Source organism: Esox lucius, chromosome 21, assembly GCF_011004845.1.
Source record: "Esox lucius isolate fEsoLuc1 chromosome 21, fEsoLuc1.pri, whole genome shotgun sequence".
Classification (NCBI taxonomy): domain Eukaryota; kingdom Metazoa; phylum Chordata; class Actinopteri; order Esociformes; family Esocidae; genus Esox; species Esox lucius.
The window spans coordinates 24,445,040-24,459,551 of NC_047589.1; the positions used below are offsets into that span (position 1 = coordinate 24,445,040).

General features: G+C 44.7%; 1 protein-coding gene across 1 annotated transcript in view; it reads right to left on the reverse strand.

Moving 5' to 3' along the window:
* prkdc (protein kinase, DNA-activated, catalytic subunit) overlaps nt 1-14,512 on the reverse strand; it is a 34,473-nt gene that overhangs the window by 13,634 nt on the left and 6,327 nt on the right. The window contains exons 18-53 of the mRNA XM_010885830.5: nt 14,305-14,464; nt 13,956-14,042; nt 13,742-13,861; nt 13,422-13,581; nt 13,154-13,260; nt 12,977-13,067; nt 12,682-12,845; nt 10,872-11,024; nt 10,632-10,739; nt 10,078-10,304; nt 9,869-9,963; nt 9,585-9,687; nt 9,357-9,490; nt 8,879-9,109; nt 8,562-8,788; nt 8,251-8,459; nt 7,718-7,850; nt 7,395-7,553; nt 6,944-7,147; nt 6,647-6,835; nt 6,431-6,535; nt 5,963-6,130; nt 5,417-5,544; nt 5,120-5,327; nt 4,663-4,844; nt 4,339-4,507; nt 3,316-3,381; nt 3,169-3,232; nt 2,913-3,061; nt 2,531-2,671; nt 2,267-2,386; nt 1,973-2,116; nt 1,683-1,834; nt 1,435-1,569; nt 636-747; nt 427-554 (exon numbers count right to left, since the gene is read on the reverse strand). Of these exons, the coding sequence (XP_010884132.4) occupies nt 427-554; nt 636-747; nt 1,435-1,569; nt 1,683-1,834; nt 1,973-2,116; nt 2,267-2,386; nt 2,531-2,671; nt 2,913-3,061; nt 3,169-3,232; nt 3,316-3,381; nt 4,339-4,507; nt 4,663-4,844; nt 5,120-5,327; nt 5,417-5,544; nt 5,963-6,130; nt 6,431-6,535; nt 6,647-6,835; nt 6,944-7,147; nt 7,395-7,553; nt 7,718-7,850; nt 8,251-8,459; nt 8,562-8,788; nt 8,879-9,109; nt 9,357-9,490; nt 9,585-9,687; nt 9,869-9,963; nt 10,078-10,304; nt 10,632-10,739; nt 10,872-11,024; nt 12,682-12,845; nt 12,977-13,067; nt 13,154-13,260; nt 13,422-13,581; nt 13,742-13,861; nt 13,956-14,042; nt 14,305-14,464 (5,232 nt within the window). The remainder of the gene's footprint in view (nt 1-426; nt 555-635; nt 748-1,434; nt 1,570-1,682; nt 1,835-1,972; nt 2,117-2,266; nt 2,387-2,530; nt 2,672-2,912; nt 3,062-3,168; nt 3,233-3,315; nt 3,382-4,338; nt 4,508-4,662; nt 4,845-5,119; nt 5,328-5,416; nt 5,545-5,962; nt 6,131-6,430; nt 6,536-6,646; nt 6,836-6,943; nt 7,148-7,394; nt 7,554-7,717; nt 7,851-8,250; nt 8,460-8,561; nt 8,789-8,878; nt 9,110-9,356; nt 9,491-9,584; nt 9,688-9,868; nt 9,964-10,077; nt 10,305-10,631; nt 10,740-10,871; nt 11,025-12,681; nt 12,846-12,976; nt 13,068-13,153; nt 13,261-13,421; nt 13,582-13,741; nt 13,862-13,955; nt 14,043-14,304; nt 14,465-14,512) is intronic.

Genomic DNA, 14,512 nt, shown 5'->3' on the forward strand with positions numbered 1-14,512 from the left:
GCGTATTTACACAAAGCACACACAAGCATGCACACAGACACAGACACACAGCAGGTTTGTGCTGGTATTTTTTATATATATATAGCTGGATAACTCCATTTGGCAATTGTCCACAGATTTGATTACAGCTGACAGGCCATGAAGGCTTCCTTCAGAAACTCTTTATTCAAATGCCTTACTGATGGGTGACCTGATGTTTATCACCAAATATTTTACATTTCCAACCCAATACATTACAAAGTGAATTGAAAACTAATGAATGACTGTAGCTTCACAAAAATCCAAGTTAAATCTCTATCTAGAAAATTGGCTAATTATTCAATTCCGTTTTTCAGTCTGTGATGGACTTCGGGTTAGATTAGCTGATTGGATTCACCCTAACGTTGCCTAGTCATGGAGTTACATAGGAGATAAGAAAACTCTCACCGGTCCATAAAGGGAGGAAAGTGTTTGGAAACTTTGCTCAAGCAGATAATGAATTTGTCATCCAGGTTTTTTTTCTTCAGATCTGTCAATTTATTTACAGTAAGACTGAGGAGCGATGCATCTGGTTGCTGAAAGAAATAAGGCAAAATCATAAAAAAGGACACCCCAAAAATTACGGAAAACATGATCAAACTGCAAAGATGACGTACACTATCCTTTTCAGTCATATTCTTCAAGATAATGCCAATGATCTCAGCAGCTGCAGCGTAAACCTCTTTATATCTGGTGAAGGTCAGGTTGTTGGTGAGGGAATGGATGTACCTGGAACACATTTCACACAGATAACCCTTATTTCACTGCCTCTCAACAATTTGACCAGTTAAAACAGATTAAAAGTTAGGTTAATAACATGAGAAATCTGTAGGGAACATTGGGCAGAGTTCAGCATTCACCCAGTACTGCACCACTTCTGTGTTGAGAGACAGATGCACCCTACTGTATATCCATAGATGCAACAAATGATGCTTGGATGGTTTTTCACAGTCCAATAGTGCCCCCATGCAGACAAAGTTTTCACACAATCCAAAATGGCAGAAAATCCATATGGAACCCCAAAGGAAATATTTCTCACAGAGGGGGCTCTATGTATTATTTCTAAGACTCTGGGTATCTTTGTGTTAGGATGGTGGCTGGTAAAACCTCAAACTTCAGATGCCTTTTAGGGTTTTGGCATGGCACTCCATGAGACGGCATGGCCTCCAGCTTTTACTATCATGCAAGTTTGGGGACATTTCCAGGGAATTTTTTTTCCTCACAGGAATGATCAGAAGGCACAGAAAAATGCCCAGAAACAATAATCAATGGCAACAAATATAACAGGCTGTCCTCATGTTTCACCGAAGCCCTAATAATACCAGGACATCGCTACTAATAATACAGCAGATCATCATCATCATCGTCGTCATCGTCTTTCACTTTGGTGACACATGCATACCTGCCGGACATTACCTGTCATACTCTACGTCACATGACCCGGAGTCATGGGCAGGGAGGCTATTGGCCAGAACGATGCCTAGCAGCTGCAGGCCCACAGAGTTGTCTTTACTGTTGGGATCTGTGCCGCAGAACCTTTCGTAGATTAACCTGAGCAGCGGAGGACAAAGGAAGATTGATATTAAAAGAGAGAGTTTACTCTGCCTGAAGCTCAGGAAGACGGGGAGCGTGAGGCTGAACGTTGGTGTTCGGTTCAGGCTTACTTGTACGGCACGTGCAGACAGTCCTTCCAGCACTCCACCACCGTGCGAATTATCTCCAAGTTATGTCGGAAGACGGGTCTCTTGGGGTGGAAGCTGTTCTTCATCAGGAACTCCAACAGGCGATTGGCCAGAACTTCGTCTCTGGTGTTGCCCTGGGAAATATAATTTTTTGTGACTGTCTAACGACGGACAAATTCTGAGTCGGGAAGGATGATCTCGGGAGACCGCACTGCTTAAATCACAGAAAATAACTGAAAAACGAGGAGCGATGATAGTAAATGTTTAAGAACCTTTGGGGTGGCCAGGCCTGTCCAGGAGAGCACTGTGACCACTATGTCCACTACCATGAAGTGGATCCCTTCACCCCCGTTGTTCCCAGAGACCACCAGCTGCAGGAGGGGTCCCAGCCACAACCTGGCATACGGACGGAAGACCTGCCGAACAACAGCAACAGCATAGGCAGCGTTGACAACATTACAATGCTAGAAGACACTTTAAGCTTGTTATCTTCTCCAACCACATCTACGGGGAGAAATGGGGCAAAAACGTATTGCCGGCAGACTTGGTTGGATGACGGATCTAACCTCCTCTGTGGTGATTATCAGCTTGGCTATGAAAAGCCTGATGTTTAATGGCGTTGCTGGATTTCCTAGCTTTCCTTGGAGGAACTTCATCCAAGGTGGGAGTTCACTGGGTATGCTTCCCTACACCATAAAGAAAACAAGACAATTTGGAGAGGGTCCCAGTCATTAAAATCTATTATCAACTTTCAACAAATTTGATTGCCTCTTAGCCGTGTTGGGGCTAAGAGGTCACTGAAATAAAAATTCCAGTGGAATGGAGCAGACCTCTTCAACTGTGGGAGTGATGTTGTTCCTCTTCATGTGGCCCACCAAGGACGTCATGGCCGCCATGCACTCGTGTTGGTTTAGTTCATCCATCTCCAGGTCCACCGACTCCTGCTGAGCCACAATGGTGTCTGCCTGCTCCTGAGGTAATTCCAGAAACAGTCAAACTTATTCAAAGAATTATACACTGATGCACATAAGAGGCTTAAGGCTTTCTGGTACTCTTGCAGAAGTGGGTTTCCAAATGTTAACCCGGCTAAATAACTACAATTGTAAAGACAGGTTAAAAAATGTATCCTGTTTGGGCACTGGAAAATAATGCTTCCCAAAGTACAATCTAAATGAACACCGGTGCATGAAGACAGAGAGTGGTTGGACTGACCCTCTTCCTGACAGTACGACTTTGCCCCAAAGGATTTTGGGAGTTGTAGGAGAAGCTCTGGACTCCTGTTGAGAAGTCAAACTGACTCATCTCCTCACTTAAACTGCTGTCAGCCATGTAGGACTGTGAGGAGAGGTAGACTGGCTCCTCTGATTAAATAAAACCACAAATAATACAATTAAATAATGTACGCATAGCTTGTTTTCAGGAAACTCCAACAATGTTAAATGCAAATAGAGATGTAGATTAATCTGACCTCCGCTCTCCTCGTTCGCTTCTCTCCGAATCATGAGGTATTTCTTCTTCTTCTCCATAGGAACCTAAAGAGAGAATAAGGTCCTTCTCAGATTATTCATATTACTCACCGATATAATCAGTCAAAAAATAAAAGAAAACAATATACCTCGATTTCAATGGGGAACCTGTATGTCCTCTGGGTATCAATGAGATTCTCTAAAATTAATTGATTCTAGGGAAAAAGAACAAATAAGCATAGAATTAAAACATCTTGAAATTGACAATGAGATTGATGCTCATATCATCTAGCAATTTAACCTTACAAAAAATATATATCCATGTGCAAAAGTACATCCCCTGCATTGTTGTCTCTTTTTCCTTTTACATATTTTGACATATGGATGTGATCTTCACATCAAGCGTATAAACAGGAAAAGTAACCTAATTTAACAAATAACATTATTTAATTTTGTTACGTGGGAAAAATAACACCTTATGGATGAAATTACTTCACGTACCAGTTTTTTGTAACTGTTTATAGTCTTACATCGACTGGGTGGAATTTCTTTACTGTACTGCTTTACCTGTGTCATGTTGAACAGCTTCCTTGCATGCATGGCCTGTTTCAGGCACTCCCACAGCAACTGGATAGGTTTGAGGTGAATCGGCTATTCCATAACCCTTAATTTCTTGTTTTTGAGCCATTTGGTTGTAGCTTTGCTAGTGTGTTTTAGATCATTAACCTGTTGCAAGATCCATGTTTGGTTCAGCTTCAGCGTTTTACCAAATGGCTTCAGATTCACCTAGAGTTCTTATACAATATGGGATTCATGGTTGACTTAATGATGGCAAGTTGGTTAGGCCCTGATGTAGCAAAGCAGCCCCAAACCATAATACCACTGCCTCCATGCTTTACAGTTGGTATGAGGTTCTTCTGTTCAAAGGCAGTGGTTCGTCTTCATTAAACATGGCATCTGGCATTCTGTAATATCTTTTTCGTTTCAGTTATTAGTTAAACTGGGTTAATTTTATCAACCAATGTGGTTGGACTTTAGCTCAAATATGTAAAAACAGTTGTCCAAATATGTTAAAAGAAAAACATTTTTTTAAGAGGATGTTACTTTTTCACATGACCTTAATAAATAATAATAACAACAACATATAAAGAATAGATCTTGGAGCAAGTAACCTTCTCAGGTTTCTCTGTGAACAGGAAGCCCTGGTAGAATTTAGTCTCGTTGAAGCTACAGCTGATGACTGCGATGGCACAGTTATATGCTGCACAGTGGTACTGTCTTCTGGTCTCCAGTAGCTGAGTCTCTCCCGCCATGTTCTCAGTGAAGGCTTCAAAGCACGACCTAGATTTTTTTTGTTGATTTAATCACATGATTTTTCAAAAAATAACGTGATACAATGGGTAACAATTTTCTCTCACAGAGTACTAAATATTCAATGGCTATTAGGATGCCAATATTATGGATGTCACGTTTGAGGAGAGTGTGAGTGAACATACTTGATGAGAGTCTTTGACAGCTCATTGCCTTCAGTTATAACTGTTAGGCCACAGTAGGCCTGGTTGATCTGGGATTCCTTTGAGTAAACCTCCTCTTTAGGCAGACGAGAATAGAGCAACTCCATTAGTTTGTAGCAGCCGTTCTTATTGATCAACTGGGCCTTGAATGCGGCTTCGTTGGACTAAAAAGAAAAAATACATATTATTGTTATAACTGTAAAAGTTGTGGTTTTCATTTCAATTTATACTTAAGTCAAAGAACCCATCACGCCTTACATATGACTTCGGTTCAAAAACATAACACAAAGTTCTCCATGCAACGCACCTACACGGAGAACCGCACACCGCCATAACACATCAAAGCCGTGAGGCCCAAAAAAAAGCAGACGCTAAATTCCACCGGGTGAAACAAAGCAGAAAATATAAAACAGACATGACAAGGTGGCCAAAGTCAAACCTTGGTGAAGCGAGCGAGCAGCGCTGCCATGACGTCGGAGATGTTGGCGACAAAGAACCGGGTCAGAGCCTTGGTGCTGCAGTGCGAGGCCAAGGGCAGTAGCACCCTCTCCAGCATGGCCTGGAGCATGGACGGGACGGGCACCTCCCCCTGCCGAATGATCCGGAACACAGCACAGAGCAGCTCCACCTGCCGCTCCCCATCAGACCTGCGCATACGCAAAACGCTTTTAAAACCACCTCGCCTAGGAGCCGACCCTGGTCCAAACGCAAGGGGTTGTGGTGGTGGGCAACCTGCCTTTTGGCAATCCTTTGGAAACACGTCTGGAACAGATCCTCCACAATGTGCTTCGTGTCGCGGCACAGAATCCTGGCCATCAAGGTCAGCAGGAGAGGACTTTGGGACAGTTCCAGGGCATCCAAAAACTGAAATAGAGTGACATGGCCCGGGCATGTGTGAACTTCTCTTTCAGGCTTTGTGTGAATTTCAGTGTTTCTGACTTGAAGGTTGAAAGAAAATTCTGAAATGGTGACAATTATAATTATGCCTTTTTTGTATAAGAGCTGTTTGCAAAATAGATCTCAGCCTGTTGGGGATGGTCATTTTGGCCAACATGCTCTCACAAGGCTAGTTCGATTATAATAGGCCAGTGACTTGACTATCAGCTATCAGATTTTTATTTCAAACACCCAAAAAATCTGACTGAATATGTGGAGGACCCTTTCAGGCATAGGGGAATACAAGGTATAATCAAAAATGATATATGATAAATCAGTTTAAGAGGTCCTTTTAAAATACCAGTAAATTAAAGCAGCACGGCGGACTATAAAGTTGACAGTGCACCTTTTGAAGACAGTCCATGTAGTTGTTGCGGTGCAAGGAACCGCTGGGGAACTCGTCTGACTGCATGGGGAAGTGGGAGGCCACCAGGGCCTCCAGAGCAGTCTGCAGCTGACCCAGGGGCTCCTCCGGCAGGGTGGTGAAGAATGGCAGCATGATCAGGGCCTGGCTCTGAAGAGGGTTCAAGGGTTAACCGGGTTGACTGTTCAAACTTAATACTAATGAACATAATTTACTTAACACGGTTTTCCATGCCTATGTGTTAAGCCTGTGGCACTTGAAGAGAAGAGGATAAGGACATCCATATCTAAGCTGACCATCCATTCAAGCACAGCCAGCTAATTATTCTCGGGACGATGAATGTGCATTATTTTCACTCACCCTACATTTTAATTTGGGGATTAAGAAAGCATTTTAGAAACAAACTAATCAGGAGGAGGAATTGGTTAAAGTAACCTCTTAATGCTTTACCTTGAGATTCAACGGCAGGGCCATGTCGACGATGAGAGTAGTGAATGTGGTGAAGACCAGTTGAAACGCTTGGTGGCTCGCATTGGAGCATACAGACGAATCAATCTGCAGAAAGAATGGACCTGGCTGAAACCTGTGTGCTCACGCGACAAATGCAACGTTACAAAGATTATTATTATTTTTTAAAACAACCCTATATCTGGGACCATGCCACACCTGTAGAACCTTGGAGAGCAGTGTCAGGGTGGAGGTTTTACTCTCGGAGGTGGAGGTGTTGGTGCCCCACCACGGCTTCAACAGCTCCCACCTCTGCAGCACACGCTCCACAAGCCGGCTTCCCTGGGTCTTCCTCACCGCCCGCTCGCGGAAACTGTGGTCCAGCATACCGTTCAGCAGGACGCTCACCTACAGCGAAGGGCACCACACTCAGCTAAATTCCCGGACATGCCTGGTCCTCATGCTTACGAAGGGATCGTACGCTTTCTCCGTACGGATTGGACCACTGCTACTGACCATGCTGGGATTTTGGGTGGCCGCGGTCATGAGCAGCGGTACGGCGGCGTCCAGGTTCCTGAGCAGCTCGGCGTTGAGGGTCATCTGGAAGAGGCTGTAGAAGTACTCTCCGTGGGAGAAGCTGAGGAAGTTCTGCTTGCGGCCGCCCGCCAGAGGCACGGACAGCATGATGGTGTTCAGGAGCAGCTCCACCAGCTGCTCGCACTGACAACAGATGGCGGCCAGGTTAGTGCGGTCGAAACAGAAATGTGCTTGATGAGTGAAGACACAATGTTGACACAAAGATTGATTTTGTACACATGCTTTGAAGATGGTGTTGTTAAATATTAAAAAGACAAAAAAAAGTCTAAGATGCAGGCTGTTGTTTAGATGCCTGTGGCTCTGGTAGCCTTGGAAGACTTTCTGGTAACTAATCTAAGGGAGGGACTGGGGCAGGCTAGGTGGTACCAACCTGTGCCCCCAGGGAGAAGGCCAGCTGCAACAATCCATCGGCAAGCCTCCGACTGCTCACGTCCATGGAAGGAAGGGCTTTCCTCTCTTCTCCCGGGGCGATGCCTTTGTATACCGCCAGGAGGAGTTTGGACCCCAAAGACCGTGCGTAGCTGGAATCCTTAAACCCACAGTGGAGAGCATAGTCACATATCAAAGAGATTTGAAGAAGAGGGAAGTTGGACACCTAAACACACATGCATGTCACATTGGACAAAGTAAAGCCGGACGTAATTATCAGCAGCATTCGGGTTTATCTGTAAGATGGAGGTGGAAGAAGAGTACCTGGCTATGCAGAATGGAGCTGAGGAAGCCAGCTTTGTGAATCTGTTTGCAAGCGGACAGAAGCATCTCCATCTTGGCATGGCTTGTACGAGTGTCTGGATGGTAAAGGTCCACTTTACACAAGTCCTCCACACTAACATCAACATAAACCTAGAATGAATCAATAGCTCCTACACTCATGAATGACTGAGTGCTCTGAACAACATTTGGTCTCTAACTCCTGTGAAGTTGTCAACCTAACGCTTTTTAAGGAGCTTCTTGGACAATGAGGTAGGAGTATGTTCGGGACTGAAGTCACCCTTAGCCACACAGGGGTTTTAGCCAGACATGGACTGAACCCAGATCTGCCCCGAAGGCAGAAAGAGATATGATTGGTTGACAAAATGGAGAGATTGGAGACAGCATTTAAACTGCTGCTTTCAATATAAACTTTAATTGAGTTATGTGGGATCTGGGAGTCAACCAATCACATACATGTTTAACCCTCAACACTGAGCCTTACTTAAACAGAACCAAATCAACAGCATATATACCTCTGCTGCGACACCCTCTTCCTGAGGCTGTCCTCCAACTCGTCTCTGTAGGGAGAGGCCAGCAGGGCCTTCAGCAGGGGAACACACACCTCCGGTAGGTGCTTCATTACCTCCAAGTCGGCCATGTTGAAGCCAATGGACGAGGGCTCACACACAGTCAGAGCTACCAGCTCTAGAAAGGCCGAATCAAACAGGTCCTTTTCCAGAAGCTACAGACAGAGTTAAAACAGGCAGTTGTCAAAATTAGGTCTCAATAAATACATACAAAGGCACAAACACACCGATAAACCGTACATAATGCAACCCTTCACCTTCCAGAAGTCCTGTTGGCACTTGACCAGCACCGCCGCGGCAAACTCCATGAGTCGTACGATGATGGTGCACTTGCTGTAATTGTACTGGTCTCTCTCTCTGGGACTGAAGAGGGCGTTTCTCTGCCCAACACTGAAACAGCCTTCCGCCGCCTCCAGCTCCCGGGTGGCGAGCTCAGCGAGGAAGAAGCTCAAGGCACTCAGAAAACTAGACTTCTCATCAGAGCCTTTGAATTAAATACAAATAATTCTGTCACCCAAAAGCAATTAAATCCCAATGTATGCACTGCATTACTTTCAAATACAAGTGAACTGACCCAGTATCTGCTGGGGCTTGATGATGTGGAGGCCGATAAAGGTGTTGTAGCAGTCCAAGACAGCCAGAAGCAGGTCCATCCACTGCAGCGTGGCCCTGACGGTGAAGGGGCCGGCCAGGTCGCTGAGTGTGGGCTGGGTGAGGAGCCCTCCACCCTCCAGCCTGGAAATCAGGAAGCCCACACCGTGCTTCTGCAACAGCTCGTCCAGCCACTGAGACGGAGACCTCTTCCCTACAGGTTAGGTGGCGTTAAAATAGGAATAACATTGGTGCAAATGTCAAGTACTCCGTTTCAGGTCACCTTGTTGTGAAGCCAAGATTTAATGATGTAGGAATTGTACCTTTAAATATTTCACAATTTTCCCTTTAAATATTAGTATTATTATAAGTAAATAAAAAAATTAAAACATAGATATTTTTAAACTACAGTTAATGTGTGTAATTGTCACATTGGATTGGTTATTTCCAGGACGGTTCACCTGGTAGCAAGGGAACCAGCTCATAGAAGAGCTCCATGCACTTGTGACGACATTCCGCTTGCGGTCGCCCACACTGCTCCAGAAGCCACATGACCACATCGGACAAACACACCTCTTTATCAGGGGGAAAGCCCCTGAAAGAAAAAGAAGATGATAATGTCAACGTTTTAAATCAAATGTTCTTTATTGAAGTTGCTGGCTAAAAAACAACAGTAGTTTAGCGCCAACCGTGGAGTACGCCTCTTAGTGTTGTGCTGATTGAGATTGGCAGCTTTGTATTTGATGATCCTCTTCAGGTGGTCTATGGCACTTCCGCACTGCTGCAAGGTCCCTAAGGAGAGAGAAGCATTGCATTCACCTTTACGGAAATATGGATACGTTTGCATATTGCTGGATTTCGGGAATTCAGGTTTAGGTTTTGTGCACTATTGATCATGGCTGGACCATTAAGACCAAATTACTGCATCAAAAGGCTACTCAACAAAGGGACACAGGAATTCAAAAAGTCATACCCAACGACCTCTCATCTGAATGGGCCAACGCAAGGCTTTCCACGAACACAACCAGCGCTTCAAACACAAACTGCTCCACCAGGGAATTCTCTTCCCTGCACAGACAGAGAATCAAGCAACAGGTTGCAGTGTTGGCGATCCATCCACGCTACTCTGTGCGGAGTCAGGCGTGGAGGTCCTGTTTCGTGAACAATAACAGAAGACCTCACCTGAATTGTCGATAGATACTGTTGAAAGCCAACGCCGCACCAAGCCTCTTGAAGCCATTGGGATGCAAGGCCAGGCTGTAGATACGCTTGAACAGAGACTTGATGTTCGCCGGGCTCTTCTCTTGCTGCTTGGGGGTGGTCTGCTTAATGGACCACGTGACGAACTCTTGAATGCAGCGGCCACAGAAGTCTCGGAGTGTGCTATCCACGGGGTCTATAACCCCCTCCTGAATCAAAACAATACTGTCAGAAAGCGTTGCCGTAAAGTACGATGTTTTGGCTTTACGCGTCTGGTCTATTTCGTCATCAAAGTTCTAATGAAGGCCTTGTGGCCGTTACATGACCTTTAATAAATGATCAACAGTGATACAAGCAAAAACAGTGGGCTGGTTTCTCTTTTCTTCAGTCTCTGTCTCTAGTCGACAATCATTTGTGACACACTGAGGCATCATGGGATGAAAAGGCTTTGGGACTTTGACTCACAACAACTACTTCTCTCACACACATCCTATTCACAATTAAGAGTATGTAAAATACATAAGGGGAAGAAATACCATAACTGCCTCCAAAACGGCAACTGTGTCCTGACTTTCAAATTTCTTGTTGTTGGTGAACCAGTGGATAAGCTGCATCACCAGTGGTTCGAAAAGCTGCCTTGTCACCTAAAAAACGAAAAAGGTTTAGGGTTGAAATGCATGACATCCCGATTGCATAAGTCTTGCGAAGTGGTCATAAAGGCTACGTTAATGATGTTGTGTTTGAAGGAAAACAGATCTGGTTCTAACTAGTCCTACCTGGTCCACGTCACAGGCGAGCCGAAGTAGCACTGGAAACAGACGTTTGTGGAGGTTGTACATGGGAGGGGTGCAGTTCTCCCCTTCCACCATCTGAGAGCCCTTACCCACCATGTAGACGACCAAGCTATGGAGCAACTCACAGGCTGCCACCTAAACACAGGAAGTGGACAAACCCTCTGTATCATATTGTGGATTACTAGTCAAATACAGGGAAGTGCTCACTGGATAAGCTCTTCTTTTTCTCTACTTTTTCCATGGACTTTCTCAATAGTCCTACACTGTTGGATCTATAAACTACTCTTTTTAAATAATTGTGCTCATCTACAAAGCTTGAAGAGAGACAACAACTCCTATAGCCTCAACATGAGATAGGGTGCAGGTGAGGCGGCAGGCTGTTAGCCAGCCTGCTAACATAGTGGAGTCTGTCGACAGCATAGCCAGAGTAGTTAGTACAGTTTTACCTATTGGCACTGTGACTCGTTCCAGGCTGAGAAAAGTTAAACAAGGTAGTGCTAAAAATAGCAACCTTATTAAGATAAAGCCTTCCTCCACCTCGGTCACAAATAAAAATGACTGTATCACCTCGCATCTCAAAATGGGACTCCTAAATGTTAGATCCCTTGATCCAAAAGCAGTTGCATTAAATTAATGAATCTCTGATCATAAACTAGGTGTTATTGGCTTGTGTGAAACGTGCCTAAAGCCTGAGGAATTCACTGCCCTAAATGAGGCCTCTCCTCCCACGTATACTAGTCATCAAATACCCCATGCATCCCGAAAAGGAGGGGGTGTTGCTAATATTTATGACAGTAAACATAAATGTACACATCACTGGTTTTCATTCTTTTGAAGTTTTACTCATGAAAGTTAACCAGGCTGATAAATCGTTTTACATTGCAACTATTTATAGGCCCCCCGGGCTATACACAGTGTTCCTCAATGAGTTTACAGAATTCTTGTCTAACCTTGTAGTCATGGCAGATAGTATTCAAATTTTTGGCGATTTCAATATTCATATGGAAAAGTCCAATGATCCTCTTCAAAAAGCCTTTCAAGCCATAATTGACTCAATGGGTTTTATCCAACATGTCTCAGGTCCAACGCACTGCCACAATCATACCTTAGATTTAGTCCTGTCACGAGAAATAGATATTGTAGATCTAATAATTTCCCCCAAATATCCTGGAATATCGGATCACTGTCTTATTACATTTACCGTTAAAACAAGAAATCCACTATCTCCGCAAACAATGAGTTTCAAAAGCCGTACTATAAATTCTCTGATTACAAAGAGATTTCTTGATATTCTTCCAAGCTCGCTCATCAACGACAGAGTAAATAAATCCGCAAACGATCAAACTCAAAACTGCGAAATACTTTAGGTACGGTTGCACCACTAAAAACTAAAGAAATACGCAACAAGAAACTTGCTCCCTGGTACACAGACAATAATAGAGCACTCAAGCAAGCCTCCAGAAAATCGGAGCGAATGTGGTGCTCCACCAAGTTGGAAGTATTCCGACTAGCCTGGATAGACAGCACACTACAATACCGAAAATCACTCACGTCTGCTCGATCAGCTTATTTCTCCAACCTGATTGAGTTGAATCTTCGATACAGTTGCAAAAGTTAACAAAAAAGCCACATTCAATCAATGAGTGAAGTGGGGTCTTCACTTTAGCTGTGATGAATACATGAACTACTTTGATGAAAAGACCACCACTGATTTGTAAAAGCACTTTGTGACAACGGCTGATGTAAGAAGGGCTTTCTGAATACATTGGATTGATTGATCGAAGAGCCATACTTTAGTTTGCCTGTCACTTGTGGACAGTGCCAGCTCAGTTATGCGAGGCAGGAAGGGATCGAGGTAGATCACAGGCTTCATGTCCGCAAAAGGCACAGCAAAGCTCAGCCTCTTCTCAGAATCCCAGGCCACAAACTTCTTCATCATCTCCTCAGCCGAGGTCGCTGGGTGAAAGACAGAATAAAACTGGAGTATAGAAAAATGTCTGGTGATAACTGACATAGACAAACACTTCTGAATACCTCAGTACACATGCACGCACGCACGTTATGGTGTTATTCATCTAGATCCTCACCTGTCACCAGATTCCTGTTCAGCTGCCCTCCTAGGTGCCCCAGCAACTGTACCACCCTTTTCCTCACCATGGCAACAGGAGAAGCTTCCTCCTGAAAAAGAAAAAACCCCCGGCTCCATTCAACACACAAATGCTTCGGTTCCTGAAAGCCACAAAGACAACTCTACAAGTCACTACCATGGCAAGACGCCTGGATTTCTTCAGGAGCCTGGTCATCAATTTACTGTATCCTTTCTCTTTCCCCGACGACAGGGACGTCAGTTCCCAGTCGCTCTCGTCTTTCTCTGAAATCAAGATGACAATGGAGTCATGGCACAACGTACCTACAAGGACGTGAGGTCAGAGACACCCGGGGGAAGAAAAACGACAAAACATATGGCAATTTCCTTTCTGGGTTCAACACAAATGTGGATGGACGGAGTGAGGGAGCGGGAGCTTGACACACCATCAGAGGTGGACGTTTTCAGGTATCCATCCAGGTGGGGCAGGATCTCCCTGTAGTAGGGCTGCATGATGTCCTGGGGGATACGTGAAGACCAGGTCTCCAGAGCGTCCAAAGCTGTGTTGGCCAGAGGTGCGTGACTCAGGCCCAGCTTCAGAGCAGCCTGAGGCGTACCAATAAAACGAAGCGGTTATGTCTTCGTCAACCAACAATTACCACGTTTTAATTGTGGTTCACACACAGCTGTTTACATCACATATATCCGGTTGAAATCTTTGAGGTGAACCAGAATGAGACAGTCAAGAGAGGCTCCCATTACCCACCTGAAGGGCAGGGACGTAAGCCTTGATGTCCAGGGCAATGATGTCGTGGTGAAGTGAGAGGACAAAGGTCAAGCAAGAGGCCAGGAGCTCATCTTTGTACTGCTTCATCCGCACAGCCACCTAGGGAGAGCGCACAGGGTAAACGGTTCCTCACTCTGACCAAACACCACTCGACTCTGGAAGGGGTTTAAAAAGCAGTCTTGCAGCACCGTACCTCTTTTCCAAACTTTGAGAAGAGCGCAAAGCAGGCGCCCCTAAGATGGTCTGTGTCTTTGCTTTCCAGGCTTTTAGGTCCCACATCCTAGTAGAGAGAGTACACCATGCATTAGCCATCAAGCAATGGAACAAGTCTAAAGCATTGTACCCAATATTAAACCCTGTTCTTTAGTGAACTTTTATCCAAAGTGATTTACAGTACAGTGAGAAAACACACAACTTTTATCAACATAACAAGATGTTATTACATTTTACTGTCTCTATATACTGAAAGACATATTACATTAATGAAATGTAAGGAACAGCAATGGCACAGCAGTGGGATGAAATGGATAACCATGCTTTACCTGAAAGTACTTGATTCTCTTGGCTACTTCCATGGAGACCGAGAGTAGCTTGTAGAAGCCACTGACCAGCGGGGCTCTGATTGACTGGAGGATCAGCTCATGGCTCAGGGGGTAAACCCACTGCCCAAAATACTCCTGACGTTTCTTCAGGAGTAACTCACTACAAGGACAGACAGTTACAGGGTCTCATTTTCCTACATGTACGCCA